The sequence below is a fragment of a genome, unplaced genomic scaffold, assembly GCF_019419815.1.
Source record: "Pyrus x bretschneideri cultivar Hongxiangsu unplaced genomic scaffold, Pyrus_bretschneideri_v1 Contig13, whole genome shotgun sequence".
In the NCBI taxonomy this organism is placed as follows: domain Eukaryota; kingdom Viridiplantae; phylum Streptophyta; class Magnoliopsida; order Rosales; family Rosaceae; genus Pyrus; species Pyrus x bretschneideri.
This window is the reverse complement of record NW_025999424.1, coordinates 4,880,867-4,905,668: the sequence shown is the minus strand read 5'-3', so window position 1 is coordinate 4,905,668 and position 24,802 is coordinate 4,880,867. Positions and strand designations below refer to the sequence as shown.

Genomic DNA, 24,802 nt, shown 5'->3' with positions numbered 1-24,802 from the left:
ACCGGCCCATTTAGTCGGTCTGTAAATCCAACACGACGACGTTTTAGGGAAGGATACAGTTTCGAGCTTTCGGAGTCCCCTCCAGAAAGCCCTAACAAACCCCACGCTCTGGGATTCATAAAACTGTACAGTTTTGGAGCTTCTACTTGTTCTCGAACTCTCATAAGTTTTCAAAAACTCGCATTCTCTTACTCTCTCCGCCACTTGGATTTCATCTGAGCAGAAAAAGGAGAAGGAGAAGGAGAAGTAAAAGGATGTCGATTCGAGTGCTGAATCCGAATGCGGAGGTGCTGAACAAATCGGCGGCGCTGCACATGAACATCAACGCCGCCAAGGGCTTGCAGGACGTTCTCAAAACCAACCTCGGCCCCAAGGGCACCATCAAAATGTAGGAAAAAATTACACTATTATAATTTTTTATTGATTTTTCATCTTTTTATTTATTGATTTTTCAGTTTTAATTTCTTCGATAATGTTTTCAGGCTTGTTGGTGGAGCTGGCGACATTAAGCTCACAAAGGATGGTAACACTCTGCTCAAAGAAATGGTATGGTTTGTGTTTTTGGAACCCTAGATCTCCGGTTGGTGCAGTCATTGGTTATATATAGTGTGTTAAATTAGGGTTTAAGGATTTATGGATTTGATCGAAATGCGAAATGAAGCTGTATTTAGTAACCGAGGTTCTGTTTGGTTATCGAAAACTTTGATATGTTTTTGAAACTCACAAAGTCGATTGTTTTTACTATGACATCAATGCTTCAAATGTGAGAATACTGACGGTGTAGGGTTTACTCGAATTGCCTGTATGGATTTAGTGTTAAATTTAATTATTCAGTATGTTTTGTGCTTTTTCGTATTTTGCTTTGTTCATTGGTTTTCTGTCAAATGGTTGCAGCAAATTCAGAACCCAACAGCAATTATGATTGCAAGGACCGCTGTTGCCCAAGATGACATAAGCGGAGATGGCACCACCTCTACTGTCTTATTCATTGGCGAGCTTATGAAACAATCAGAGCGATACATTGATGAAGGTTGGTTGCTACGTACTCACAGTTACCTGTAATCAATGACTGGACATTTGATCTGGTTCTTCATAAAGGGTTAAAAGTCTAGATCTTTGCACCTTGTGGTTCTGAAATGTACGCCAAGTCAATCTATTTCTTTTCGTTTCTTCCTTTTTTGTCATGGCACCCTTGATAATAGTGAGTTTGTTCTTGTTCTAGGGATGCATCCCCGTGTCCTAGTTGATGGTTTTGAGATTGCCAAAAGAGCAACGCTTCAGTTTCTTGAGAAATTCAAAACTCCTGTTGTGATGGGCAATGAGCCCGACAAAGAGATTCTGAAAATGGTAGCAAGGACAACATTGCGAACAAAGGTATCTAGTATGTTGTTTGTATGATTTCTTACTGTTTAAATTGTTTTGGCAGCGTGGGGTTTACTAGGTTTTCATACCGCTCAGAGTAAATGGAATTTTTTACACTTTATATATTTAATATGACATGTTCTGTTTTGCAGTTATATGAAGCATTGGCGGATCAATTGACCGACATAGTTGTTAATTCGGTGAGTGTTTGTGGTTTATATAAGAATGCTTGAAAGATTGTATCCATTTTTATGGAATCTAGAATATTTCATAGACCTCTTGCATCTTGATGTGTGACCAAACTAGGGTTTTACAAATGACAGGTTCTTTGCATTCGAAAACCTGAGGAACCCATTGATCTGTTTATGGTGGAGATTATGCACATGCGACACAAATTTGATGTAGACACACGTTTGGTATGTTAATATCTTGTACTTTCCACCACTCTGCCTTTTAGATACTTCTTATCCCTTGATGAATCCTAAGAGGCATTTCCATGGATGTTGGGTCCTCAATCTTCTGCGAAGGTTCTGCGAATGATTTGGCTTTTATTTTGTTAGAGTTGTGATCATATAGTAATAAGGCTATGTATCTTTTCTGGTGTTACTATGTGCATCAATTGGTGGTTTTGTATTGCTATATTTGTTTAGTTTGGTGGTAACGTTGAATAATAATTAGTGCTTTTATTTTCTTTCTTTATTCCAAGTTCATATGATGAAATTGTAAATCATGATAGTTGCCTGGAACCAGTTTAGATTTGATTTCTGAGCATTGTGCGAGCTTAATATTACGTTTGTTTACAAAATAGAAGAATGTATTGTTACCCTGCGGTTTTTCATCTCATTTATGTTGTCTTGTAGGTTGAGGGTCTTGTTCTGGATCATGGTTCTAGGCATCCTGATATGAAGAGGAGAGCAGAGAATTGTTACATCTTGACAAGCAATGTATCTTTGGAGTATGATAAAAGGTGTATATATATAGAAATTTGATCAAATAATGTTGCATTTTGTCTTCGATATTTTCTCCTTTTGCCCTCTTGCTTTTGCTCATTCTTTTTCATTTGCACAGTTATGAAATAGCAGTCTTTTGGACAGCTAGCATCCTATGTTCTTATGGATATGATTATCTGATCATTTTGAATTTGATGATTTTCATCTCAGTGAAGTAAACTCAGGCTTTTTCTATTCAAATGCGGAGCAGCGAGAAGCAATGGTTTTAGCTGAAAGGCGTCAGGTTGATGAAAGAGTTAAAAAAATCATTGAACTGAAAAATAAGGTAGAGTGTTGCTATCAATGCCATTTGCTTGATATTGATTTAGCACTCATCCTAGCTTATCGACTTTACAGATTCTGAAATATTTCCTGTACTGGGTGATTTGCAGGTTTGCTCTGGTAATGATAATAATTTTGTCGTTATCAATCAGAAGGGAATTGATCCCCCATCTCTGGATCTCCTTGCAAGGGCAGGGGTAAGTCATGGATCATTATTTTAGATTTCTTTTCAATTATTTTCCAACATATCAACCAGACAGACACCACAGCTTTTTTTATTGGTGTTTTGTTGTGCACTTAACTATGATTTAAGATTTTGTGCAACGTGTTTGGCACTTCTCTAATCCCGTGGTTTCTCAGATTATTGCCTTGAGAAGAGCAAAGAGGAGAAATATGGAACGGTTGGTTTTGGCTTGTGGCGGGGAGGCTGTGAACTCCGTAGATGATCTCACTCCTGATTGCCTTGGTTGGGCTGGACTTGTATACGAGCATGTCCTTGGTGAAGAGAAGTATACATTTGTTGAAAATGTGAAAAACCCCCATTCTTGCACAATCTTGATCAAAGGTACTCCATTGGTGTTTCACCTTGCAAATTATAAATATTCTCTGGCTTTTTACCCAGTAGTTAGTAATTTATGTAGCACCCATCTCATGGTAATGCTTAAGTGATATTCAACATTCTGTTGCCTTTGGCAAGTCCTGTAGCGATGTAATCCTTATTTCCTCTTAAAATTGGTGCAGGACCCAATGACCATACAATTGCTCAGATTAAGGATGCTGTTCGTGATGGTCTGAGGGCAGTTAAAAACACAGTTGAAGATGAAGCTGTCATCTTAGTAAGTTTGTTCTAGAGATTTCCCCATCGTATTTTTGTTTTTTTTTTTATTTTGAATCATATGACCTCCACGTATACGCTTTAGGCATAAGTCATATATAAGTTTTTGCTTCTGGAATGTACATCCGATTCTGATATGTGAAACGTTTTTGATATACGAATCAGGGTGCTGGAGCTTTTGAAGTTGCAGCCAGACAATATCTAGTAAACGAAGTGAAGAAAACTGTTAAAGGGGTAATTGAATATTTCCCTAAATTTCCTTACGGGTATTACTTTTAAGCACCTCTTATCTTTCTAAACCTTGTCCTTCTCACATTTACATACTATGAAACAGCGCGCTCAACTAGGCATTGAAGCTTTTGCTGATGCTCTCCTTGTGGTACCCAAGACACTTGCTGAGAATTCTGGCCTCGATACGCAAGATGTGATAATTGCCCTTACGGTATACTTCTAAAAAAGTTCCTGAGTTTTTCATTTGATTATCTTTCTTCAAGTGATTGAAAATAATCTCTTATGTGGATGCTTGTTCAGGGAGAGCATGATCAGGGAAATGTTGTGGGACTAAATCACAACACTGGAGAACCGCTTGACCCACAGATGGAGGGTATCTTTGACAACTACTCTGTGAAGCGACAGATTATAAACTCAGGGTACGGGGCATGATTTTGAAATCCTTTTCTTTCAGATCCTTTTCGGTTTATGTAACTCATTATTGAATCTTGCTTGCGTGTAAGCCTTTCTTTTCTCATTGTTCTTAACATTCAGATGTTCGTTTTTATTTTATGCAGGCCTGTAATTGCATCTCAACTGTTGTTGGTCGATGAAGTAATTCGTGCTGGGCGTAACATGCGGAAGCCAACTTAAGCTTCAGCGTATGTTTCTGGCCGTGTGAAGCTTATCGTCTTGTCTTCGGTGAATGATTTGGTTGAAACTACCTTAATGTAACTGACTGAGGGCGGTAGTGTTGCTGAGGATTGTTAGAGGAAATCCGAATTTGCATCTGCTCTAGGTTTTTTTCTTGTGAATGAAGGATTTCTGTAATATATACATCTAGTTTGGCTGAAACTTTTCGAGGTTCGCATTTTCCGCTCGTTTTTGAGGTTGAATTGGTTCAACCAGGGTGGAAAACAACCGTATGATTTTGTTAGCTTCTGTTCTTGAATTTTCGATTACTGTACAATTTTCGAGTTTTTACCATTTGGGATACGTTGTTCAAATGAACGGCTAGATCATAGAGTTGCTCGATTCTTCGCACTCAAAGCAGTCGATATTTTAAAGACGAAATTATTCATGTATTTCTAGATAAATTACTCGAGAAAATATTACATAATCCATGTGAAATCTCTAAAATTATTTTGATTGGAAAATATTACGAACACAACCTCCTGGCATCAACCGAACTACAGAAATCAAAATCATAAACCAGTGATGATCTCAGACTTTTGCAGGCGCTTTCCCGTCTTGTTGAAGCATGTACGCTCTTTTCATTTCCTCCAATACGTCATCGTTGGTGCTGCAAGAAGCAAAACAATGTCAGGAGGCTTTGCATATTCATAACCCTAAAGAGAAAAAACGTATTTCGCATGCGTTTGCGCAGGTAGATTAGATATCCGTAAAGTTCTCCAATTTCATTTCTCTTACTGAAAGACTACGAAAAATGGTGATGCGTTACTAGCAAAACATGAAGACATCTCTGCACCAAACCATCCTTAAGCATAACCTAATCATAAATATGCCCAAGCACTGCCATTCAGCTTATCGATGAGAAATTCTCTCTTCTCTCTCGCTTCATGCTCTCTAAAGTCTAAACCAAATGCAAGAAGAGATTGGAATACCTTTTCTGTTCTATAACTAGTTTAGTATCCCGTCTACAGACAATTGAATGTCAAAAACAAACATTTATAACCTAGGTTCGAACAGATTGCATGAGAAGTTGCCATTGATGATCCCATGCAATATGCCTCTACCATTGCCACGACTCATGAATGTTGCACGATTTCCATTTTTCTGATAACCGGTTGACATTGGACTAGAAACCAATTCATAAAACACTATGCCTAGCAAATCTAATCCCACAAGGCTTTCAAAAACCACAATGCAGTTTCCACATTTTGATTTGGTCTATGCAAACACTAAGAGGAAAACCATATGCAAACAACCCAAAAGCCAAATTTAACTCCACAGTTAAGAAGAAAAGGACGGAAAATGTAGAATGGCAGCGTATTAATCCAAACTACACAATTCAACCCCAGCCCTAAGGCTGCCACCATCTTGCCATATTTCATGATCAAACACCACTCTACTGCCTCCCACTTGCGTAAACCATGACGAGTACAATGCATTGAGTCCAATTCTAAAAGGCGATTCAACTCAACCAACACACACACAACAGATATAGTAGTAAGCATCACCAGGAATCTTCATAAAAAACGGAATAATTTCACAAGTCCGCTATTCTCTAACCGCTACTCAAGCAAATCGACATTCATAACAAGCAAGTCTAAGCACGCCAATACAATTTGGGTAAGAACATTTCCTAACTAAACATATAATTGATATTAATATATAAAACCCTGTTCTAAAAACAAATTCTTTCCCATTTTTTCTTACGATTAACAAATGATCGGGGTGAATTAATCGAGGAATTGGGGCTTACAATTGGTGAAGGCACTCGTTCAATTCCTTGGCTTGCTGCCGGCACTGCCAGACGACCGATATGGTTCTGCCGTAGGAGCACTCGGCGTACTTTGACGCCAAATCCTTGCACTCCTGCAGCGCCTTGTGCTTCATTTTGCTCCGCAATGCTGTTCAAGCAGTAGTTTCCACAAAAAGATTACACATTTTTACAGCACAACGATCAAACGAAAGAATAATTGCTGAGAGCCCTAGAGAGTTTGAGCTTTGAAATACGTCATACCTTCTTCAACCTTCTTCTTCACGTGATTCTCACGTGCTTCCTGTATGTATCCCATTGATTTCTCCTCCTCTCTCCCTCTCTGTAGGTCTCAGCTAGTGAAGAGGACGACGGGGCTTGGCTGCGGAGCACCGAACGAGTGTGGCGCAAAAGCCAGAGATGGACTCGCAGTCAGTGACTAACTGTATTGGCTGATCGCACGCTCCATCACCAGCGGGTGATAATGGTCCAGGTCTAAAATGCTAGGGCACTGGGCTTCATGTGGGCTTGTTTTAACTAGCTATTTGGCACTGAATGTGACCCAATCCAAATTTAATTTTTTCCGAGAGCTATCCCGCACCTCGAAAGGTAAGATTAATCTTCACTGGAGTCCGAAAAGGTTAAAGAGATTTCAGCCTACTTTTGGACACAATCAAATGCCACACTTCAACCCAAAGCTTTCAACCAGGGATCACTAGTGTTTTTGTCAACTTCGTGTCTTGAACACAAGACCAGAGAGCATAACTGACTTGGAATTATGCAGTATTTCCACCGGACCACTTGCCATGGTTCTGACCCTGTCCTAACTTTTTTTTTTTTTTTGACTGCTTTAGGTCAATGCCTCTTGAAACTCAAAGTCATTCTCAGTTTTGCTTCACGAGACTTAAATTGTGTCACTTAACCCCCTTGAAAATCAAATTTAGTCTCATTTTGCCCCATTCGTCCAAATCCATCAATAAATCCATTAAAATTGCTTTCCTTTCTTTAGAGAAAAAGTAAAGCAATTAAAGTTGTGAGTACATTTTCAATTTGGCTGTTTGATTAGAGAATCTTTCATACTAGATAAGACAGCATGGTATCGGGAAATATCAAAATACAAAAAAGTTTCATACTTTTGTAAGAGGTTTCATATGACTAATGTGTTCAAACACTCGTACCAACGTATTTCCCCAAATTTTAAACTGTTTCATTTTGTTAAACCATAACTAACTTATTGTTTCGCTCAATTGGAGTCCAGTTCAATAGCCATTATATATACACGTGGAACTTACTATGGGACCATGCCAAGATCTAATATTTATCCTTATATTTTCCAAACATCATTTAGAATAAGCAAGGGGGCAGTTGTGTTTGTGACTAATCAAGTCAGTGTTGGATTAAATGACTCATGATTGATCCCTAACCTTTCGAATTATAATTGATATAAAAGCCATAACAAACACGCTTCCCTCTTTTGCTTTGATTGGCTTGCTTGACTCTTATCCATTCAATATTTTTCTACCTTCTATTTTATTTTATTGTTTTTTCATTTAAGTTAGAGCTTATGATCATGCGTCTCGGGTTTGAAAATACATCATTCTATAAATTATTGTAAAAGTTTCGAACTCTCCATATCATCTAAGAAGTAGGAAGTCAATGTTGGAACTGTAAATACAATAGAGAGGTTGCAAGGATTTATAAAAATTTAAGAAGTGTTGAGTTTTTAATGGTGATTACAAAACATTGCAATAGTTTATAAAAATAAACAGAGGGTGACAACAGTCCGGGTCTAAAATGCTAGGGCACTGGGCTTCGTGTGGGCTTGTTTTAACTGGTTATTTGGCACTGAATTTGACCTAATCCTAATTTATTTTTTCCCAAGCCTCGCGCATCCCACGCCTCAAAGGATTCGGTTAGATTCAGTGCCAAATAAGCAGTTAAAAACCCTAGATTCTGAGCCTATAAGACTAATCTCTAATGTGCTCTGAATGGTTAAAGACATTTCAGTTCACTTTTGATCACAGTTAAGTGAACATGTTATCACAAAGCTTTCAACCAGGGAATTACCCGTATTTTTGTCAGCTTCATGTCACGAACCCAAGACCAAAAAACATATTAGACTTAGAATTTTACCGTATTTCCAATGGCCCACTTTTCACATTTCTGACCCAGTCCTAATTGTCTTCTTTTTTTTATTTTATTTTTTTGGATTCTTTACGTCAATGCCCCACGAAACTCAAAGTCATACTCACTTTGCTTCGCAAAACTTAAATTGTGTCACTTAACTCAAAATCAAATTTAGTCTTATTTTGCCCCCGTTAAAATTGCTTTCCTTTTTTTTTTAGAGAAAAAGTAAAGCCATTGAAATTATGAGTATAATTACGAATCTTTCACCATGAATGAGACCGCATGGTGTCGGATGGAATCAAAATACAGGAAAGTTTCATACTTTTATAACAGGCTTCATACAATAAAAACACTACTCTTACCATATTTTTTATATCACATCATACTACCTCTCTAATAGAGATACGACACACATATGTTGATGGGACTACCTCTATTAGAAAAGTAGTACAGTATAGTATGAAAAATATAATAAATATAACATTACTTTTCATACAAATAACGTGATCGGGCACTCATACCAAGGTCTTTCTCCAAATTCCAAACTGTTCCATTTTGTTGAACCATAACGTTATTGTTTCAATCAATTGCAGTCTTGTTCAACAGTCATTATACATGCACGTGGCACTTACTATGGGACATGCCAAGGATTAATATTTATCCTTATATTTTCCAAACATCATTTAGGACAAGCAAGGGGGCAGTTGTGTTTGGGACTAGTCAAGTCAGTGTTTGGGATTAAATGACCCATGATTGATCCCTAACCTTTCGAATTATGGTTGATGAAAAAGACACAACAAACACACTTTCCCTCTTTTGCTTTGATTGGTTTCCTCGACTCGTATCTTCTCAAGTCTTTACGGTTGTTCAAGTAAGTGTGGTTATCCATTCAATATTTTTCTACCTTTTATTTTAAGGAAAACTAAAAAAAAGTTGAAAAAAATTTAGTTTTAATGAAAACAAAAAAAAACAAATAAAGGTGTAGTGAATAGTACCAAGGAAAGATAAACATGTGATTTTTTGTTAAAAGTAGTGGGAATGTTTCGTTAAAACTTTACTTATTTTATTTCATTTAAGTTAAAACATATATGATCATGCGTCTCAGGTTCGAAATAAGAAATAGAAAATCAATGCTAAAAGTGTAAATACAATAGAGAGGTTGCAAGGATTTATAAAATAAAGAAGTGTGAGTTTTTCATGGTGATTACAAAATATTGCAATAGTTTATAAAAATAAACATTAGGAAGTGTGAATCTATATTAGAGAAATTACAAAACATTGCAATAGCTTATAATGAGTTGAGCACTCTTTTGATGCTAATTGATTTTATGGCAGAATATGAAATTCTTTCTTGGTACCATGACATGTTATCTACTTGTTGGGTCCAATGATGAGATGTGCTCCATCTTTACGATACCTTGTATATGTTGTTCATAAATTTGACTTAAATAATCTAACACGCACAAATACTATGACTTAGTGATATTTCTTTTAACTTGTAAGTGAAATGTTTCAAATCGAAACATAAATAACGAAGACGTATTATATTTATACTGAATTTGATGAATGTTACTAACACACATCACACAATTAATCATGAATGTGCTATTCACCAAATGCCAAATTTTGAACATTGTTTACTTAACGGAAAAACAAAAACACCGTCAGCACAGCGTGATTCTTGTCGCACGGCCTTAATTATGTCGATTTTGACACCGTCAATTCCGGCCGTCCGTCCGTCCGTCCCCACGAGGCCAAACATCCGCAGCTTACAACGCACGGCAGGCAGCAGCAATAATACCAAACGACAAGTCGACAACCCAAAAGGGTAAGGAAGGAGTTCGTTGACCGTCAACGCCAGCGTGGCGTCTCCTCCACTCCCAAAAAAATTACCTACGCAATCTCCGCCACCCACTACGTGTCACGTTCCCATTGGGCCTACCTCCCTACCCCTTTTTCCTCGTGGCGACCATTTTTAAGCCCCCCACCCGGATTTCCATTTCCCCCAATTTTACTCCAAGCTAGATCTTCTTCTTCATCGTGGACCAGAGAAGGTATGGACGCCCCCAACTTCTCAAGAACTAGGGTTAGCTTGGGGTTTGATTTTTCCTGATTTGATTTCAATTTTAATTTTTTGTTGTTGATCTACTGTTTGCGTGTGATGATTGCTTATCTGTTATCTAGGGTTTTGATATCTTTTATTTTTTGGGAAAAAAAAAAGTTGTTGACTTTATGTTTTTTTGACTGGATCTGATTTGATTTAAGCTGTTTGGTAGTTGATTTGAGTGTTGGATCGATTAGATTTCGATTTGTGACTTGTTTGGTTGCTGGGAAGTGGAAGTGTTTTTTCAATGATTAAAAAAGATTTGAGTTTTTTGAAAAGGGGATAGGAAATTGGGGGCTTTTTCTGGTTTGACTAAAGTTAAAAGCTTGGGGATTACTGTTGGGTAAGTTGGGAGTGAGAATTATTGCTCTAATCTGTTTTTGTGATAACTGAATCAGGATCCTGATCTGTTTGTTTGCTGAGAAAATTCATGTAAATGTCTGAAATTAGCATTTTTACTTGGTTTCTTATAGGATTTTATAGAATTAGCATGTTTTTTCACATCTGTTGTTAGTTCAACTATGTTCAGATCTGAGTAAATGTTTGATAGTTTGTTTATCACTTGCGTGCTAGTTTTGTGTGTAACTAATTTGATTTGTGCTACGATGTTGTTCTGTGTATCGTGATTTACTTGTATGCGAGTATATGCGTCTGTGAATAGAGATCACCGACTTAAACTGTCGTTTGTTGGATTAATTGCCAGGTTTCAGATTTAGACGTACATAGCAAAGATGCCGCCAACTGATTCTTCACGTGAGGAGAATGTGTACATGGCCAAGTTGGCCGAACAGGCTGAGAGATATGAGGAGATGGTTGAGTTTATGGAGAAAGTTGCCAAGACTGTTGATGTCGAGGAGCTAACAGTGGAGGAAAGAAACCTCCTCTCTGTGGCTTATAAGAATGTGATTGGAGCTAGGAGAGCTTCATGGAGGATCATATCTTCCATTGAGCAGAAGGAGGAGAGCAGAGGGAATGAGGATCATGTTGTGATTATCAAGGAATACAGGAGCAAGATCGAGACTGAGCTCAGCAAGATCTGTGATGGGATCTTGAACCTTCTTGAGTCGCACCTCATTCCATCTGCCTCTTCCTGCCGAGTCGAAGGTGTTTTACCTCAAGATGAAAGGTGACTACCACAGGTACCTTGCAGAGTTTAAGACTGGAGGCGAGAGAAAGGAAGCAGCTGAGAGCACTTTGTTGGCTTACAAGTCTGCTCAGGTTGGTTTTCAGCTTGCCATTCTGCCATTTTTAGTTTTCTAATTGTGCTTTTATTTTTTGTAGTGATCCTTAAGCATGTTTTGTTTTGTTTTGTTTGATTGCAGGACATTGCCCTTGCTGAGCTGGCTCCAACCCACCCAATAAGGCTTGGACTTGCACTCAACTTCTCAGTCTTCTACTATGAAATCCTTAATTCACCCTGATCGTGCTTGCAATCTGGCAAAACAGGTTTGTATGCAAGGCCTTTTGTCGTCTGTACTTGTGCATATTCTAGTCTGTGTGACTAAATTATCCAGTGGTATTTATTGTGTAAATTTAATATACAGTTGTAGATATTCACTGAAAATACATAACCTATATTCATTGTTATTCTCCTTCCCTGCTTTTTACGTTTCTTTATGAATTTATTAGGTCACTATGTTTGCCTTTATTGCACCTGGCTTTAGTGTGCCTGGAATTTACATGCTTGATGAGAAATTCTTTTCCAGACATTTAGTTGCAAATTTCTTTGAGAGTGTTCTTTGGTTTATAAATGAAATAAGAACTACTTCTCTTTTTGGTTTATCTGGTTATGCCACATGTCATATGAGAAATGGCATCTCATCCTTTAATCACTCACTTTGATACTTCTCTGGAGATTCGAGACTTCTTTCCCGAATAATTTCTACTTCTTGGGTCAAAATTTTAAAAAGCCTTGTACTTAATTGCTTCGACTACATTTACTAGAAGAAATGAGCTCTCTCCAATTTCAAGAATACCAGCCATCATATTTGGTTCTGTTCATTACTCTTGGAGTATTGATTGGTGAAATATGCTCGGATAATTTAGATAAGATTGGACCTTTAGTGAATCTACAATCTGGACAGTGAACTTTTGAGTCTTTGCTGTTATGTAACACGTTTCAAATTAGCAATTCGTGCTGCAGAATCTGTATATGAGTTATACATTTCTTATTTAGGGGCTGTTTAACCATTCTTGTATCTCTTGGCATGAATTTGGTATGTGTTTTGCTTTCTAACACTTGGTTGTTAAATGAACTAAACAAGCATTTGTAAATGATTCTTTTTCTCGCTTATGGCTGAGTGCATGTTTCTTTGTCGACTGCAGTTTTTAAATAAACTTGAGAATTGGATGTTTAGTGTATTCTTTTTAACTCAATTTCGATACTTCTTCCCACAGGCTTTTGATGAGGCTATTTCTGAGCTTGACACATTGGGTGAGGAATCCTACAAGGATAGCACTTTGATCATGCAGCTTCTCCGAGACAATCTGACACTCTGGACTTCTGATATCACGGTATCTCTCTCATCCTCTTTCCCTTGTGATGCATGTACACATATGACCGAAAAGGGGGTCTTGACTCTTGAGATCGGGATGCATTATTATAGTGATACCGATTATGCAACCAATCATTGCAATTCAGTATATATCCAGTGCTGTTTGATGATTAAGTTCCGCATCAGTATTTGAACTTTGGTAAACTAAATTTAATTGTTTATCTGGTGGTTTAGGATGATGCCGGAGACGAAATCAAGGAAGCATCAAAGCGCGAATCAAGTGAAGCACAGTAACAGGTCTTCTGGTTCATAGAATTTGTACCCTGTACCCCTTTTATCTTGGGACCTTTGTAATAGATGGCATGTGGGTTGTAGAATGATTTGTCTATGAACTTGACGATCTTGAGTGCGGCAGCGCTTAGGGTTGAAATGTTCCAACAGATTGCAAAATTGCGTTTTATAATTTGGTGAGATTTTAATGCTGTGCTATATGATTTAGTGTCAAAAAATAGTGGTTTTTAATGTTTCTTTGAGATTTCCAATGGCTTGTGTTCTTTTTACCAGATATAACATTATGTAGCTTGTATTCTTTTTGCTTCTTTCAATTAGAATGTGGTACCTCCGTTGTTCATTGGAAGATTAGAATTGATTGTTGGTGCGCTTTTACAAAAGGGTGGAGCTATCGAAACACTGTTTTTTTCTTCTTACACATTTTTCTCAATTTTCGATTGTCAAATTGAATGAATTAAAGATGATCAAATGATAAAAAAAATTTAACATTCAAGTGAGCCCCTATTGACATGTGGTGCGGTTATCAGTTAACAAGAGTTCTAACAGAAAATTTAAAATGTTGTGCCTAGTTATTCAAGTGGACCCATATTGACGTGGTGCCTAGTCCTTGTGTCCATGTGGTGCCTAGTTATTTTCCTTGCTCTCCTTTATCTATTTCTTTTGTATTTATAGCTTGTAGAATTTGGAGGTGAATTGTCTATCATTCCATTTTCATACTCTTTTCATGTCCTTCTATTTGTGTGGTCACGGTTAAGCCACGTCAATATTTTATATTCCTAGTACATTTTCTTTTATTATTTCTATAAAAATTAATGTAAAATATTGACGTTGCTTAATCGTAACCATACATCACAAAGAGGGCATGATTAGAGTATGGAAATGGGAGGACAGACAATCCACCTTTGTAGAATTCAACTGACTAGGAAAGAGAAAGGTCATGAGCATATATATATATATATATATATATATATATGTATATATTTAGATTTTCTTTAATTTTCCATTAGAGCATAATTGGGACTATATTAGAGCATATTTCTTTTTTAGTTTTTCTTTAATTTTCCATTAGTTGATAGACATTCTAAAATTTACTGGTCAAGCAAAATAAAAAAAAAATTTAAATGATAGAAAAATTACTGAAGAAATTTTATTTGATGCATAAAATCCAAGTTAAATCTCTCTTTACATCCAACTTTGAAATTTGTCACATAAAATTTATACCTTGTCCCTAAAAAAAGTTCGCGCTCGTAGTTTGAGAACTAAAAGCAAAACTCACAATTAACCCACCCATCCGATAAAACTCAACTCGGCTATACCATGGCGGCAACAATTAACCCACACTAAAAGAATTTGATTTTCACGTACAACACAACAATTTACCTATCACCAATTGGTAAATTAGCATAATATAATTTTGAAAAAATTATCTAAAAATTTCACCCACTAATGCCCATGAATGTTAAATCAATTTGAAATTTTAATTCTTACGGAATTTAAAACAATCATGATTTAGCCAAATTGCAAGAAAAATATGTAAGAAAAAAGAATAAAGGAGAGTATAAGTGTATTCGCAAATAGAGGAAGAGTAATAGATTTTTGCTCACATAAGTTGCTACTTTTTTTGTAGGACCCACTATTTTTTTGGGTTAGATGTAATCTAATTTTATGCTACTTAAGGAAGGAAGTTGTTAGCTCCAATAGTGGAGCTAGGCCTATTTTCTGGTCATTGGGGATGAAATTTCTCATTAAGGCAAATATAGTAATATCATGAAGGATAAAGCCCCCATTGGTAATGCTTGATTCGTTGGGGCATAGCCTGGTTGAAGCTAGGTTTTACACCAATTCTACTGCTGGATTGAATATTGAACCATATTATCTTCATTTGATGATATGAATTATCCTCCCTCTGCCTCTAGACAAAATCTAAAGATTTGAGATGTACTCGTCAGTATAAATTGATTAAGTCCAAAAGGGTGTTCATCGGACTGCTTATCAATCGGAATAACATTAAAAGATAATTTTAAGTTTGATTAAGTCTAATGAAAAGACTTGAAAACTTTGAGTTTTAATGGTAAGGACAAAATAAAGGGTAAAGTGAATAGTATCATGATTGATATTTTAAGATAAAAATATAATTTTTCATTAAAGTAAACAGTACCGTGAGTTTTTTGTTAAAACTCTCTCAAGATAATTGTAGGGTTTATATAAAATTTCCCAACCTAGCGCCGCCAATTTTTTCTCCACTGGTCAAGTAAAACGCCGCGTTTTCCCCTCTTCCCCATCTCTATCGCATTTTCGGTATCTGGTTCCCTGCACAAATTGCATCTGTCTACACACACGCGCGCGCGATATAAACAGAGTCACTCTCCTCTCCCTCTCTGCTAGCTTTTTAGCTCATCGTCCATATCTTCAATTCAAGCTCTGATTCAGGCTCAAATGGCATCCGATACCACCATTGTCACTTGGTATTTGCTCTCTTTCTTCACTATTAGAGAGAGAAAGTAAAGCACGTTTCGTTCATTCTGTTTGTTTTTGTGCGCAGGGGCTCTGGGGAAGACGGCCAATTAGGAATCGGGAATAACGAGGAGAAGGAATGGGTGTGCGCCGTCAAAGCCCTCGAGTCGCAGACTGTCCGCTCTGTTGTCGCTGGCAGCCGAAACTCCCTCGCCATTTGCGATGATGGCAAGGTGGGCCCCTTTTTTCTTCTTCTTCTTCTTCTTCTTCTTCTTCATTTTGTCTTTTTATCACTCTATTCACTGTTTTGATTACTGCCCCTCTTCTTCACTTGTTTGTGTGTTTTTTGCATTTTTGTTAGATTGTTGGTTTTGGGTTTTATTCAAAGGTGGATTTTTAATTTTTAACTTTTGGTTTTGGATTTTACTGAAAGTATGGATATTTGTTGAATTATTTGTTTTGGGTTTACTGAAAGTTTGGACTTTTGGCTTTGGGTTTTCTGAAAATTTTGATTTTTGTTGAATTTTTGGTTTGCTAAAAGTTTTGGGTTGTGAATTGAATTGGGTTACCAGTTGTTTACATGGGGTTGGAACCAGAGAGGAACCCTGGGGCATCCTCCTGAGACCAAAACTGAGAACATTCCAAGCCAGGTTAAAGCTCTGGCCAATGTCAAAATTGTTCAGGTAATTTCCGATTATACTCAGAAATCCTACTTTCTTTGGAAATTGTTAGCTAGCGTTATAATTTTCGTTTTAACTAGAGGTTGTTTGAAATATAGGCTGCTATTGGTGGATGGCATTGTTTGGCTGTTGATGATCAAGGCCGCGCTTACGCCTGGGGTATTTAATCACGCATTCTTTTACTCTTAAATTGTAATGAATATTTGGATGAAAAACTATTTCGTTACATTGGGTTCTCTTGTTTTCATTATTTAGAATCCAAACTCTTAAATTGTAATGAATATTTGGATGAAAAGCTATTTCGTTACATTGGGTTCTCTTGTTTTCATTATTTAGAATCCAATAGAAGAAAGAATGTAATTCCTTCAAGTCAGTTAAGCCATATACCGAAACATGGTTGCTTCTGATTCATGTTTAAAACCATCCTCAAGTCTTAGTCCTTTACTTCCAAGTAAAGGTTTTGATTGGTTTCTTGGTTTTTTTGCGATTGGCGAGTGACCCAGATGTTATTTTGGTCAGTCTAAGAGTACGAAAGTTGTTTCGTGCAGGTGGAAATGAGTATGGACAGTGTGGCGAGGAACCAGAGCGGAAAGATGACACTGGTAGACCTTTGAGAAGGGATATAGTGATTCCTCAACGCTGTGCACCGAAACTTAAAGTTCGCCAGGTCGGTACCCCATGCCCATGTGCAGAACATTGAACTGCATGATAGGAATTTTTCAGGTGTAGGATGCTTTTGTTTCTCAAATGACATCTCTTTCTACAAAACTGTATTTGACATGTTATAGTTTTTCACATCACAGGTAGCTGCTGGTGGTACTCACTCTGTGGTACTTACACGCGACGGGCAAGTCTGGACGTGGGGTCAGCCATGGCCTCCGGGAGACATGTATGTTGCCCTTAGACCTGACTGTCAATTCCTTTTCAAGTATCTATCTTTTACAGAAGCCTACCTTTTCATAAATCATCCGTGAACGTTTCTTTTAATTTTCAGAAAACAAATTTCAACACCTGTGCGAGTACAAGGTCTTGATGCAGTGAGGCTCATTGCAGTAGGGGCATTTCATAATTTGGCTCTGCAAGAGGATGGTGCCTTATGGGCTTGGGGTAACAACGAATATGGACAACTTGGAACAGGGGATACTCAGCCGAGATCACAACCTATTCCTGTCCAAGGGCTTTCTGATCTTACTTTGGTTTGTATCACATTTCCGTGTATCTGTTGTCTCATTTCTCATAGTGTGAAGCCCTGACAAAGTATCTGTCGATAAAATCGATTTTATATCGTTTACGCCTATTGTTGTTAGGCAGAGATTGGTGCCATGGTCGCTTACACCAATTCTTGTTCGGCAAATTTCACTTGCTTGTCCTGATTTTGTTATTGTTGTCTATCCTGGAAGATTATTATGTGATAGTCCGTAGGTTTCATGCCTTCGTAGTCGAATGCTTGCAACTATATGGTTCGCCGTATGTTTATAATGTGTGTATTTTAAACCTATGTGCGTCTATAGGTGGATATAGCTGCTGGAGGATGGCATTCTACTGCACTAACAGAAGATGGAGAGGTGAGTACTCTCTCCCTCCCTTCTTACTCCACGGGCTACCGCTCAAGTGGCGTTTCGAGTTCATCACAATAACCATCTGAGAGCAATGTGCTATAGCTCAATATTCCGGTATTGCTAACGTTGTAACATCTGCATTTGAGTTTGTGAGAGAACCTTACCTCTTCCACCTTTTCATCTCATTGCAGGTGTATGGTTGGGGACGAGGAGAACATGGCAGGCTTGGGTTTGGCGATAATGATAAGAGCAGCAAAATGGTGCCGCAAAGGGTTCAGCTTTTAGCCGGGGAGGATATTGTTCAGGTACCATTTCTTTCATCGACTGCTCAAAAATCCTGCACGCTCAGAATAGTTCATTTCCTTGCGACAGTTTGAGACGGATCGTGTTTATTTGTGAATGTAGGTTTCTTGTGGAGGCACTCACTCTGTTGCATTAACTCGTGATGGGCGAATGTATTCGGTAAGAATTTTTAAATCTGCAAACGCATTGGAATAATCTTGCTCTGATCTTCCAATATTTTGAGTTTTCTTTCACATCACATCTGGTTCCACCATTTTGTTTACTCCGACGACTCTTCCTTCTATCGGCAGTTTGGCCGAGGCGACCACGGACGCCTTGGATATGGAAGGAAGGTGACGACTGGTCAGCCGATGGAAGTTCCCATCGGCATCCCTCCCAGACATGGCACTGCGGACAATGGACATTGGATTGCCAAACTCGTTGCTTGCGGAGGACGCCATACGTTGGCAATCGTAGAATGGAAAGCTGATGATGAATCAGAATCATAGAAGTTATGTCGAAAAATTTTCCGGTAGCTCGAATAATTGATGTTGGTTATGTATAACTCTGTTATTTTAGTTCAAATAGCAACATAATTTAATATTTTTGTTCTTATTGTTCCGATTTCGGGTTTTTGAGTTAGCTGGATTTATAGGTTAGTCTCTATAGTTGCTCAGGCAATCAAAATGTGCAATGAACATTCAAGCAAAATCATTGTATACCGAATCTCCTCCAAACATAAGCCCTACCGAGCCCGGAGGGGGCGGTGAGGGATGGGTGGAGCAATAGCTCTGTTTGGCCGGAAAGAGCAGGAAAGGAATCCCCTTGGGAATGTACTATTAATGCTAAACCATTCATTCTAGCTCGGATCAGGAGTAGGATATGTCCAGCGTTCCATTCCCTCCAAAGTAACCAGAAAAAAACCGATACAAACAGAGCGCAGCAAATAAAGCAGAGACATTGTGTTATTTAACTTACAGCTACTGATATGAACGGAAGTCAGATCACAGTCGTCGTGCCGGTGCTCCAGGGGTCATGACCCGTGCCAATTCCTCCATGTCTATGTCTGCTCCTAAACATCCCAGCATGCAGAAGCACCAGGTAAAGCAATTGACTTAGTAGTGATATTGCAATCATAGCTTCCAATGTTTGCTGAAAAACACCAATTAATCAAGATAATCTAGTTTAATTAATTTAATTGTACTTCATCAAACAGCAATGTTTGCTTAAAATTCTCTTACCAAGCGTTTTCCTCTGTGCCCTCCAAGAATGATCTCCTTGCACACAAAACTGCATCAAATCACATCAACCAAACCTGATTAATTTCTTAATTTTTTGTTATGAAAATGTAAACCCATTTGTTGTTAATTTTGGTGTGGAGAGGGGAGAGAAAACTACCCGAAAGTGAGGGCGATAATCGTCAGGGCTATGATAGCTGAAGAAGCTGCACCGGCTAAACTATCGGTTCGCCATATCCGGAGATGTATCAGACCATAAAGCACAGAAGCAGCCCCAACCACACCGGCTATCAATGCGAAGATCAACAAGAAGCTAGTCGATGTATTCCCTCCCAAATCTGCACAAAAGTATCAGAGTCCGAAGCCCTCTTTCGACCATAGTATTCTCAACTACTCTCATCTATTCCAAAAGTAATCATACTAGGTGCACATGACTCCCACACTTCTCTGATCAACTGAGCTAATAACCTACACATCAGAGTATTTGGGGTACTACACCGACAATAAAACATATACAATGCGATCAAATGACTTAACCCACACATTGAGTATTTGGAGTACTACACCGATAATCAACTGACTCAACCCAGATCGAGTATTAGAGGATACTAAATGGTCAATAAACTATACAGGACGATCAATTGACCTAACGCACATCGATGACCAGAGAAATATTAGACAGAGAATAAACCAAGGGACTAAACGGTGATTTATGAACAGTTTATTGTATGTGTAGTGTCTCCCACTATTATTTTGCTTAAAAGTTTGTATAGTCGGTTCTATTTGTGCATATTTTCCTTCGAAATTGCTGTCATTACAATGATATATATAGAGAGAGAGAGAGAGAGAGAGAGAGAGAGAGAGAGAGAGAGCGCGCTTACGGGGGTGATTTTGCTCTCCATTGATGTACTTATCAAGGGACCAACCAGCAAGTCCAAGCATGATCAGATGGACCACCAAGTTGACTACCAGAAGAGGAGCCATTAAACCTCTACCAGTCCTTCCGACCGCCATTGATATTAAAGCTTCAAAAGCTCAAGCTGCAACACTTAAATTTTTAGTTCTCAAACTATATACACTTTTTAAACTCCAATCTCAAAAGTACACAGCCTGAGTGACTCAGAGAAGTTCAAAGTTGATGGAAGAAGAGGACAGAAAGCTGTGTCTGTTACGTGGTTTGTTGTAAGGAACCCAACTGCAAACGTGTCAGCAGCAAGGGCCTGGTGCCCTTAACGTGGAGACAAACCATGCATGAAGGATTCGGTCTGAAAAAAACAAAACAAAAGAAATTGTAGTTTGGACTTGGGAGCCATGTTAGAACAAAGTCACTTGGATCACATGTAGGCTGACGGGAGTTCGTTTAATTAAAGTTAGTTTGTTGGCCAACGTGTTCCAAGAATCAAAGGGATACTATGTTCGGTGCGTGCGAATGAATTTCGACTTATGTATTGTGTGTTATGTGTGCATGTGCAGTAATAATTATTCATGTGCATGAACGACTGAGCACACAATTACATAATATTTTTAGAAAGAAAAATTTAATTAAAAGTGTTTGATCACGTCATTTTTATGGTACTTTCAAAATGGAGCACTGTGAGGCATACGTGTCCTATAGCCCTCCCATCCTAACCTACCCCTAGCACAAGGTCACAGCCCGCCCCAAAGTTTAAGGCTGGCTCCGTATTTGTCTCTCACAAAAGGATGAGACTCTTATATTAAGTCAAATTCAGCCTCACACTTGTTCCACCCGATGTAAGAGGAGCTCTAGTCACATAACTTTACCGAAGTTTCTCTTTACTCTTCATAGGCATAAGTCTCACAATCTATGTCATTGCATGATAAATACTAGAAACACAAAACTGAAGGATTACAATTCACAAATAAGCTAATTATGTTGTAGAATTGAAAATTGCATCCTTGTTGAAGTTTTAAAGAGAAGTATCTGATGCTATGACATGGAGAGGAGGATCAACAAAGAAAAGTATAGAGCTTAATACAAGAACAAATAGGGCAAAGAAAAACAGTGATTTGCAAGGATCTGCAGATCGTCTAACAAGTGCGATTCCTTCCTCTTGCCCACTCGTTGGAGAAGATGATGCATCGTCCAGTTGAAGGGTTGGGCATGTCAAAAAACCATATGCCACTCCTGTAAATGCTGCTCCAAAATGTGTCCTAGAACAACATAATATGACATACGGTCACTTACCGTCTCGTTTCGTTTTCGAGTATGAAGATGAAAAAACGAATATGTATCTTGAATTTTGAGAATGCGTCCGGTAGCTTACCAATCATCAATAGGACCGAAAATGCTCAACACGAAGCTAAGAAGCGTGGTTATGACAGCCTTTTGGAACATACTCTCCGAAACGTCCTTTGCAATTATGGCCTTGTTTTGGACCTGATAAGCGAGCCAAGCTCCGATCATAGCAAATATTGGTCCCTGCGATCACATTACGAACTCAAACATGTTCGGAAGAGGAGACAAAAGGGTAACAAGATTCATAGAACATGAAATGTAATTTTAGGAGCTGAGCTGCGTACCGTTCCGCCAACAGTTGGCTCTGGTGTATGAAGAAAGCTAATCAAGTTGCCGGAGACTCCTCCAAGTATGTAAATCAAGAAAAATGTGAATGATCCGTAGCCTCTGCACACTTTAGGCCCAAATGCAACAAGTCCCCAGCAACCAACAGCTATGTGGAAAAGTCCTGAGTGCTGCATTAAGTTACATGAGCTAAGAGCTATTCGTAGATCAGCAAGAATAATATGCGTAATGCTCTTCAAGAACGTATCGCTTTTAGGAATTCCAATTATTTTGTTTAATCCATACAAATTGTGAGGCGGATCTTGCAGATATTTCATAAACCAGAAAGCATATATGTGCTGCATTATACTAAGAACCAACAAATTGAACCGTTTCATGCATCATGTCATTTCAGACTTTTTCCATTATCTCTTCAAATGAATCGGGGAAAGAACGATGTTTAAATACCGGAAAAATGTAAAGGCCGAATAAATCTCTAGTAATGTGCAAATGCCCTATAATTCTATGATATGTTCACATTCAAATCCAATGGTTAAATAGCTAATCCAAACTATCACAGATAATGCTGAAATGGAAACAGAATGGAATCACGAACCGAATCGTCAGTCTTGTACCAGAAACATGGGTGTGACTAGCCTCCACCATTCCCCAACCAGGATCAAATCATTTATCTTTGCTCCATATAGTAATGGAAGAGAGAAGAGCCCTAAGTCAGTGTTCCTAACCGGACTCGCAATCTCAAACAGAAACACTGCAATGTTTACAGAACCCAATATGCTTCTGCAGCCAACACAAAGAACAAAGAAGCAAAATGTCCTTATTCCTGAGGAGTTCACAGATTTAACCTGGCTTTTGCAGTTCCCAATACTATACGGTCACAAACTTTTAATCGAAAATAGAACTGGAAGGACATTAAACTGCGGTTTATATACAGACTTATGGGTCTGTTTAATGCCCCTAATTCTATTTTTTATTAAAAGTTCTTAACCAGTTTCATCGGGGCGTATTTCTGAGTACTAATTTAGATAGAGCTGGGTCTTACATTAAGTAGAGATCAGAGATTTCATTATACTCGAGCGGATCTTGAGAATTCTCTCGACCAAGATCTTCCCTTTTACTTATAGGATTCCTATATGTCTTCAGTACCCTCTTATCACCTGTTCCAGAATCTCGATTGATAGCTGATGGTTTCGCAATTGGAATTTCTTCAGCAGTAAGATCAACATTGCTAGATGTCGAATTCGCCGAGTCTCCACCTGAGTCAATAAAAACTATAAGAATTAGAATGTCATTTCTAAACCCAACACATAAAGGCTACTCAGCTGGAAGATAGTTTTACCTTTCTTATTAAGTTTTCCAAGAAAATCATCAAGAGACTCCAAACCCTTCTTTAATCTCAGCTGATCACTATTTTTACTGAATGGCTGCTCCCTTGTCTTGTTTGAATTATCCAGAGGCAGATTCGTGACATTTTGGAGCTTCCCAAAGTAAGAATCCAAGGATCTCAGATGCTCCCCATTCGCACCGGAATCTGGTGCAGCATACCAAACCATCCCTAGATTCTTATGTTCTCTAGCAGTATTTGCAGAAGTCGGAATATAATCACATCGAAATTTGCTGTCCCTTTGTCCGATTACGTAGTGATTCGATTGAGCATAGCCTTTGTATGGCATTTTGTAGCATATCGGAGCCACAGCCATTTGTTCCTGGAAACGAAAGAAACCAAACAACAAAAAGGGTGTCATGCATTAACTAACTCCAATATGTGCAACAATAGCGATAACCAGTGGTTTATTTCTGCTCTCTATCTCACTCGTCACGTGAAATCAGTGCGTTTACATGCAAGAATCTCTTGAAGAAAAAAATGTGAGGAAGTAAAAGCTACTACTGAAAACACGTGGTTGCATTTGCTTTAGACACTAGAGAGCAAATTCTTTTACAAGTACAATACTAAAGCATGAGACTTTTTCTTGTTAGTTGGCAGTTATTTTCTCAGCAACCAAACGGAAGGGCAAACTTTACAAAACACAAAAGCTTAAGATGGTTTGCCTGGTTAATTATGAAAACAATTTCCATTTATAACCAACCCATATTCTCCATGGTTACCAAAAACAAGCTTTTAATCTAGAAACCATAATTCTCTTCAAATGCAATACAAATAAGGAGACTTTTTCTTGGGAATTTCAGTTATTTTCTCAGCAACCAAACAGAAGTTACTCAAAAATACCAACTTTATTGAACAAAACAGAAAATATCAAAAGGGTAGTTTTACATACCTCCAACAGTCCAAACTCCCAACTGGGTTTTACAAGGTTTTATTTGCAGAGGTTTTGATAGGGGGACAAAGTCCCAGGTTGTTTGTACTTCTGCTTTGATTCAGATTCAGCCATTAACTACAAATAACACATGGAAAGCATAGGATTGAAAGGAACAGTAATAAAGTGACACCAACATTCTGACACGGAATGAATGAAATCCAATGTGGATTCTCCTTATCTCTGTTGCTTCAATAGGATCTTGCCACGATTGCCTCACCGGCGATATGGTTTGGCAACCAATCAGAAACTAACGGTCAACGTACAATAAAACCCAAGAAAAAGTAGAGGCTTTTAACCCCCACCCCACGTTTGTTTATTGATTTATTTTAAGGCCACATAAGTTGTTTATAATTATTTTAAGCCACCTGCTTATATGGAGAAAATTTTATTTTAAGCCCTATTCCTCCCATTTTGGGGCCTGAAGTATACATATACACAGATGTATAAGTGCGCAGACATATTGTGTATATGGTAAGGATTTAGGTTTCTAACTTTCTTATAGTTTATGGAAATTGGTCCATGCTTTCCATATAAGTAGTTTTATCCCTTTAGTTTTCCAGCATTTGCAATTTTAAAGACTACTTTGTAGTT

At 38.1% G+C, this 24,802-nt stretch overlaps 6 protein-coding genes across 6 annotated transcripts; 3 read left to right on the top strand and 3 right to left on the bottom strand.

The window, feature by feature from the left end:
- The first annotated feature begins 101 nt into the window (after window positions 1-101).
- On the top strand, window positions 102-4,665 carry LOC125474875 (T-complex protein 1 subunit zeta 1-like). Its single transcript, XM_048579080.1, has 15 exons — window positions 102-388; window positions 483-546; window positions 895-1,030; window positions 1,223-1,374; window positions 1,515-1,562; window positions 1,686-1,778; window positions 2,223-2,329; window positions 2,523-2,637; window positions 2,744-2,830; window positions 2,994-3,198; window positions 3,375-3,469; window positions 3,634-3,702; window positions 3,803-3,910; window positions 4,000-4,118; window positions 4,257-4,665. The coding sequence occupies exons 1-15, from the start codon at window positions 255-257 to the stop codon at window positions 4,330-4,332; spliced, it is 1,608 nt and encodes a 535-aa protein (XP_048435037.1). The 5' UTR covers window positions 102-254; the 3' UTR covers window positions 4,333-4,665.
- A 73-nt stretch (window positions 4,666-4,738) lies between these two features.
- On the bottom strand, window positions 4,739-6,597 carry LOC125474880 (uncharacterized protein DDB_G0275933-like). Its single transcript, XM_048579088.1, has 3 exons — window positions 6,386-6,597; window positions 6,125-6,272; window positions 4,739-4,981 (listed from the first exon to the last, which is right to left on the bottom strand). The coding sequence occupies exons 1-3, from the start codon at window positions 6,438-6,440 to the stop codon at window positions 4,903-4,905; spliced, it is 282 nt and encodes a 93-aa protein (XP_048435045.1). The 5' UTR covers window positions 6,441-6,597; the 3' UTR covers window positions 4,739-4,902.
- A 3,550-nt stretch (window positions 6,598-10,147) lies between these two features.
- LOC103947809 (14-3-3-like protein A) lies at window positions 10,148-13,338 on the top strand. Its single transcript, XM_048579079.1, is given in 7 exon segments — window positions 10,148-10,302; window positions 11,056-11,443; window positions 11,445-11,570; window positions 11,675-11,767; window positions 11,769-11,798; window positions 12,750-12,866; window positions 13,082-13,338. Coding segments are annotated over 6 exon segments (786 nt in total). The 5' UTR covers window positions 10,148-10,302; window positions 11,056-11,083; the 3' UTR covers window positions 13,142-13,338.
- Window positions 13,339-15,393: 2,055 nt separating this feature from the next.
- Window positions 15,394-18,716, top strand: LOC125474873 (ultraviolet-B receptor UVR8-like). The gene is made up of 11 exons (XM_048579077.1): window positions 15,394-15,603; window positions 15,681-15,825; window positions 16,165-16,275; window positions 16,371-16,431; window positions 16,821-16,939; window positions 17,076-17,161; window positions 17,267-17,468; window positions 17,784-17,837; window positions 18,023-18,136; window positions 18,237-18,293; window positions 18,425-18,716. The coding sequence occupies exons 1-11, from the start codon at window positions 15,575-15,577 to the stop codon at window positions 18,620-18,622; spliced, it is 1,176 nt and encodes a 391-aa protein (XP_048435034.1). The 5' UTR covers window positions 15,394-15,574; the 3' UTR covers window positions 18,623-18,716.
- A 231-nt stretch (window positions 18,717-18,947) lies between these two features.
- Window positions 18,948-20,460, bottom strand: LOC125474874 (membrane protein PM19L-like). The gene is made up of 4 exons (XM_048579078.1): window positions 20,233-20,460; window positions 19,512-19,689; window positions 19,355-19,403; window positions 18,948-19,265 (listed from the first exon to the last, which is right to left on the bottom strand). Exons 1-4 carry the CDS (start codon window positions 20,363-20,365, stop codon window positions 19,113-19,115), a joined length of 513 nt encoding a protein of 170 aa, XP_048435035.1. The 5' UTR covers window positions 20,366-20,460; the 3' UTR covers window positions 18,948-19,112.
- Window positions 20,461-21,232: 772 nt separating this feature from the next.
- On the bottom strand, window positions 21,233-24,352 carry LOC125474695 (RHOMBOID-like protein 9, chloroplastic). The gene is made up of 7 exons (XM_048578675.1): window positions 24,170-24,352; window positions 23,233-23,599; window positions 22,936-23,149; window positions 22,508-22,673; window positions 21,893-22,063; window positions 21,637-21,791; window positions 21,233-21,523 (listed from the first exon to the last, which is right to left on the bottom strand). The coding sequence occupies exons 2-7, from the start codon at window positions 23,591-23,593 to the stop codon at window positions 21,280-21,282; spliced, it is 1,311 nt and encodes a 436-aa protein (XP_048434632.1). The 5' UTR covers window positions 23,594-23,599; window positions 24,170-24,352; the 3' UTR covers window positions 21,233-21,279.
- Window positions 24,353-24,802: the final 450 nt, after the last annotated feature.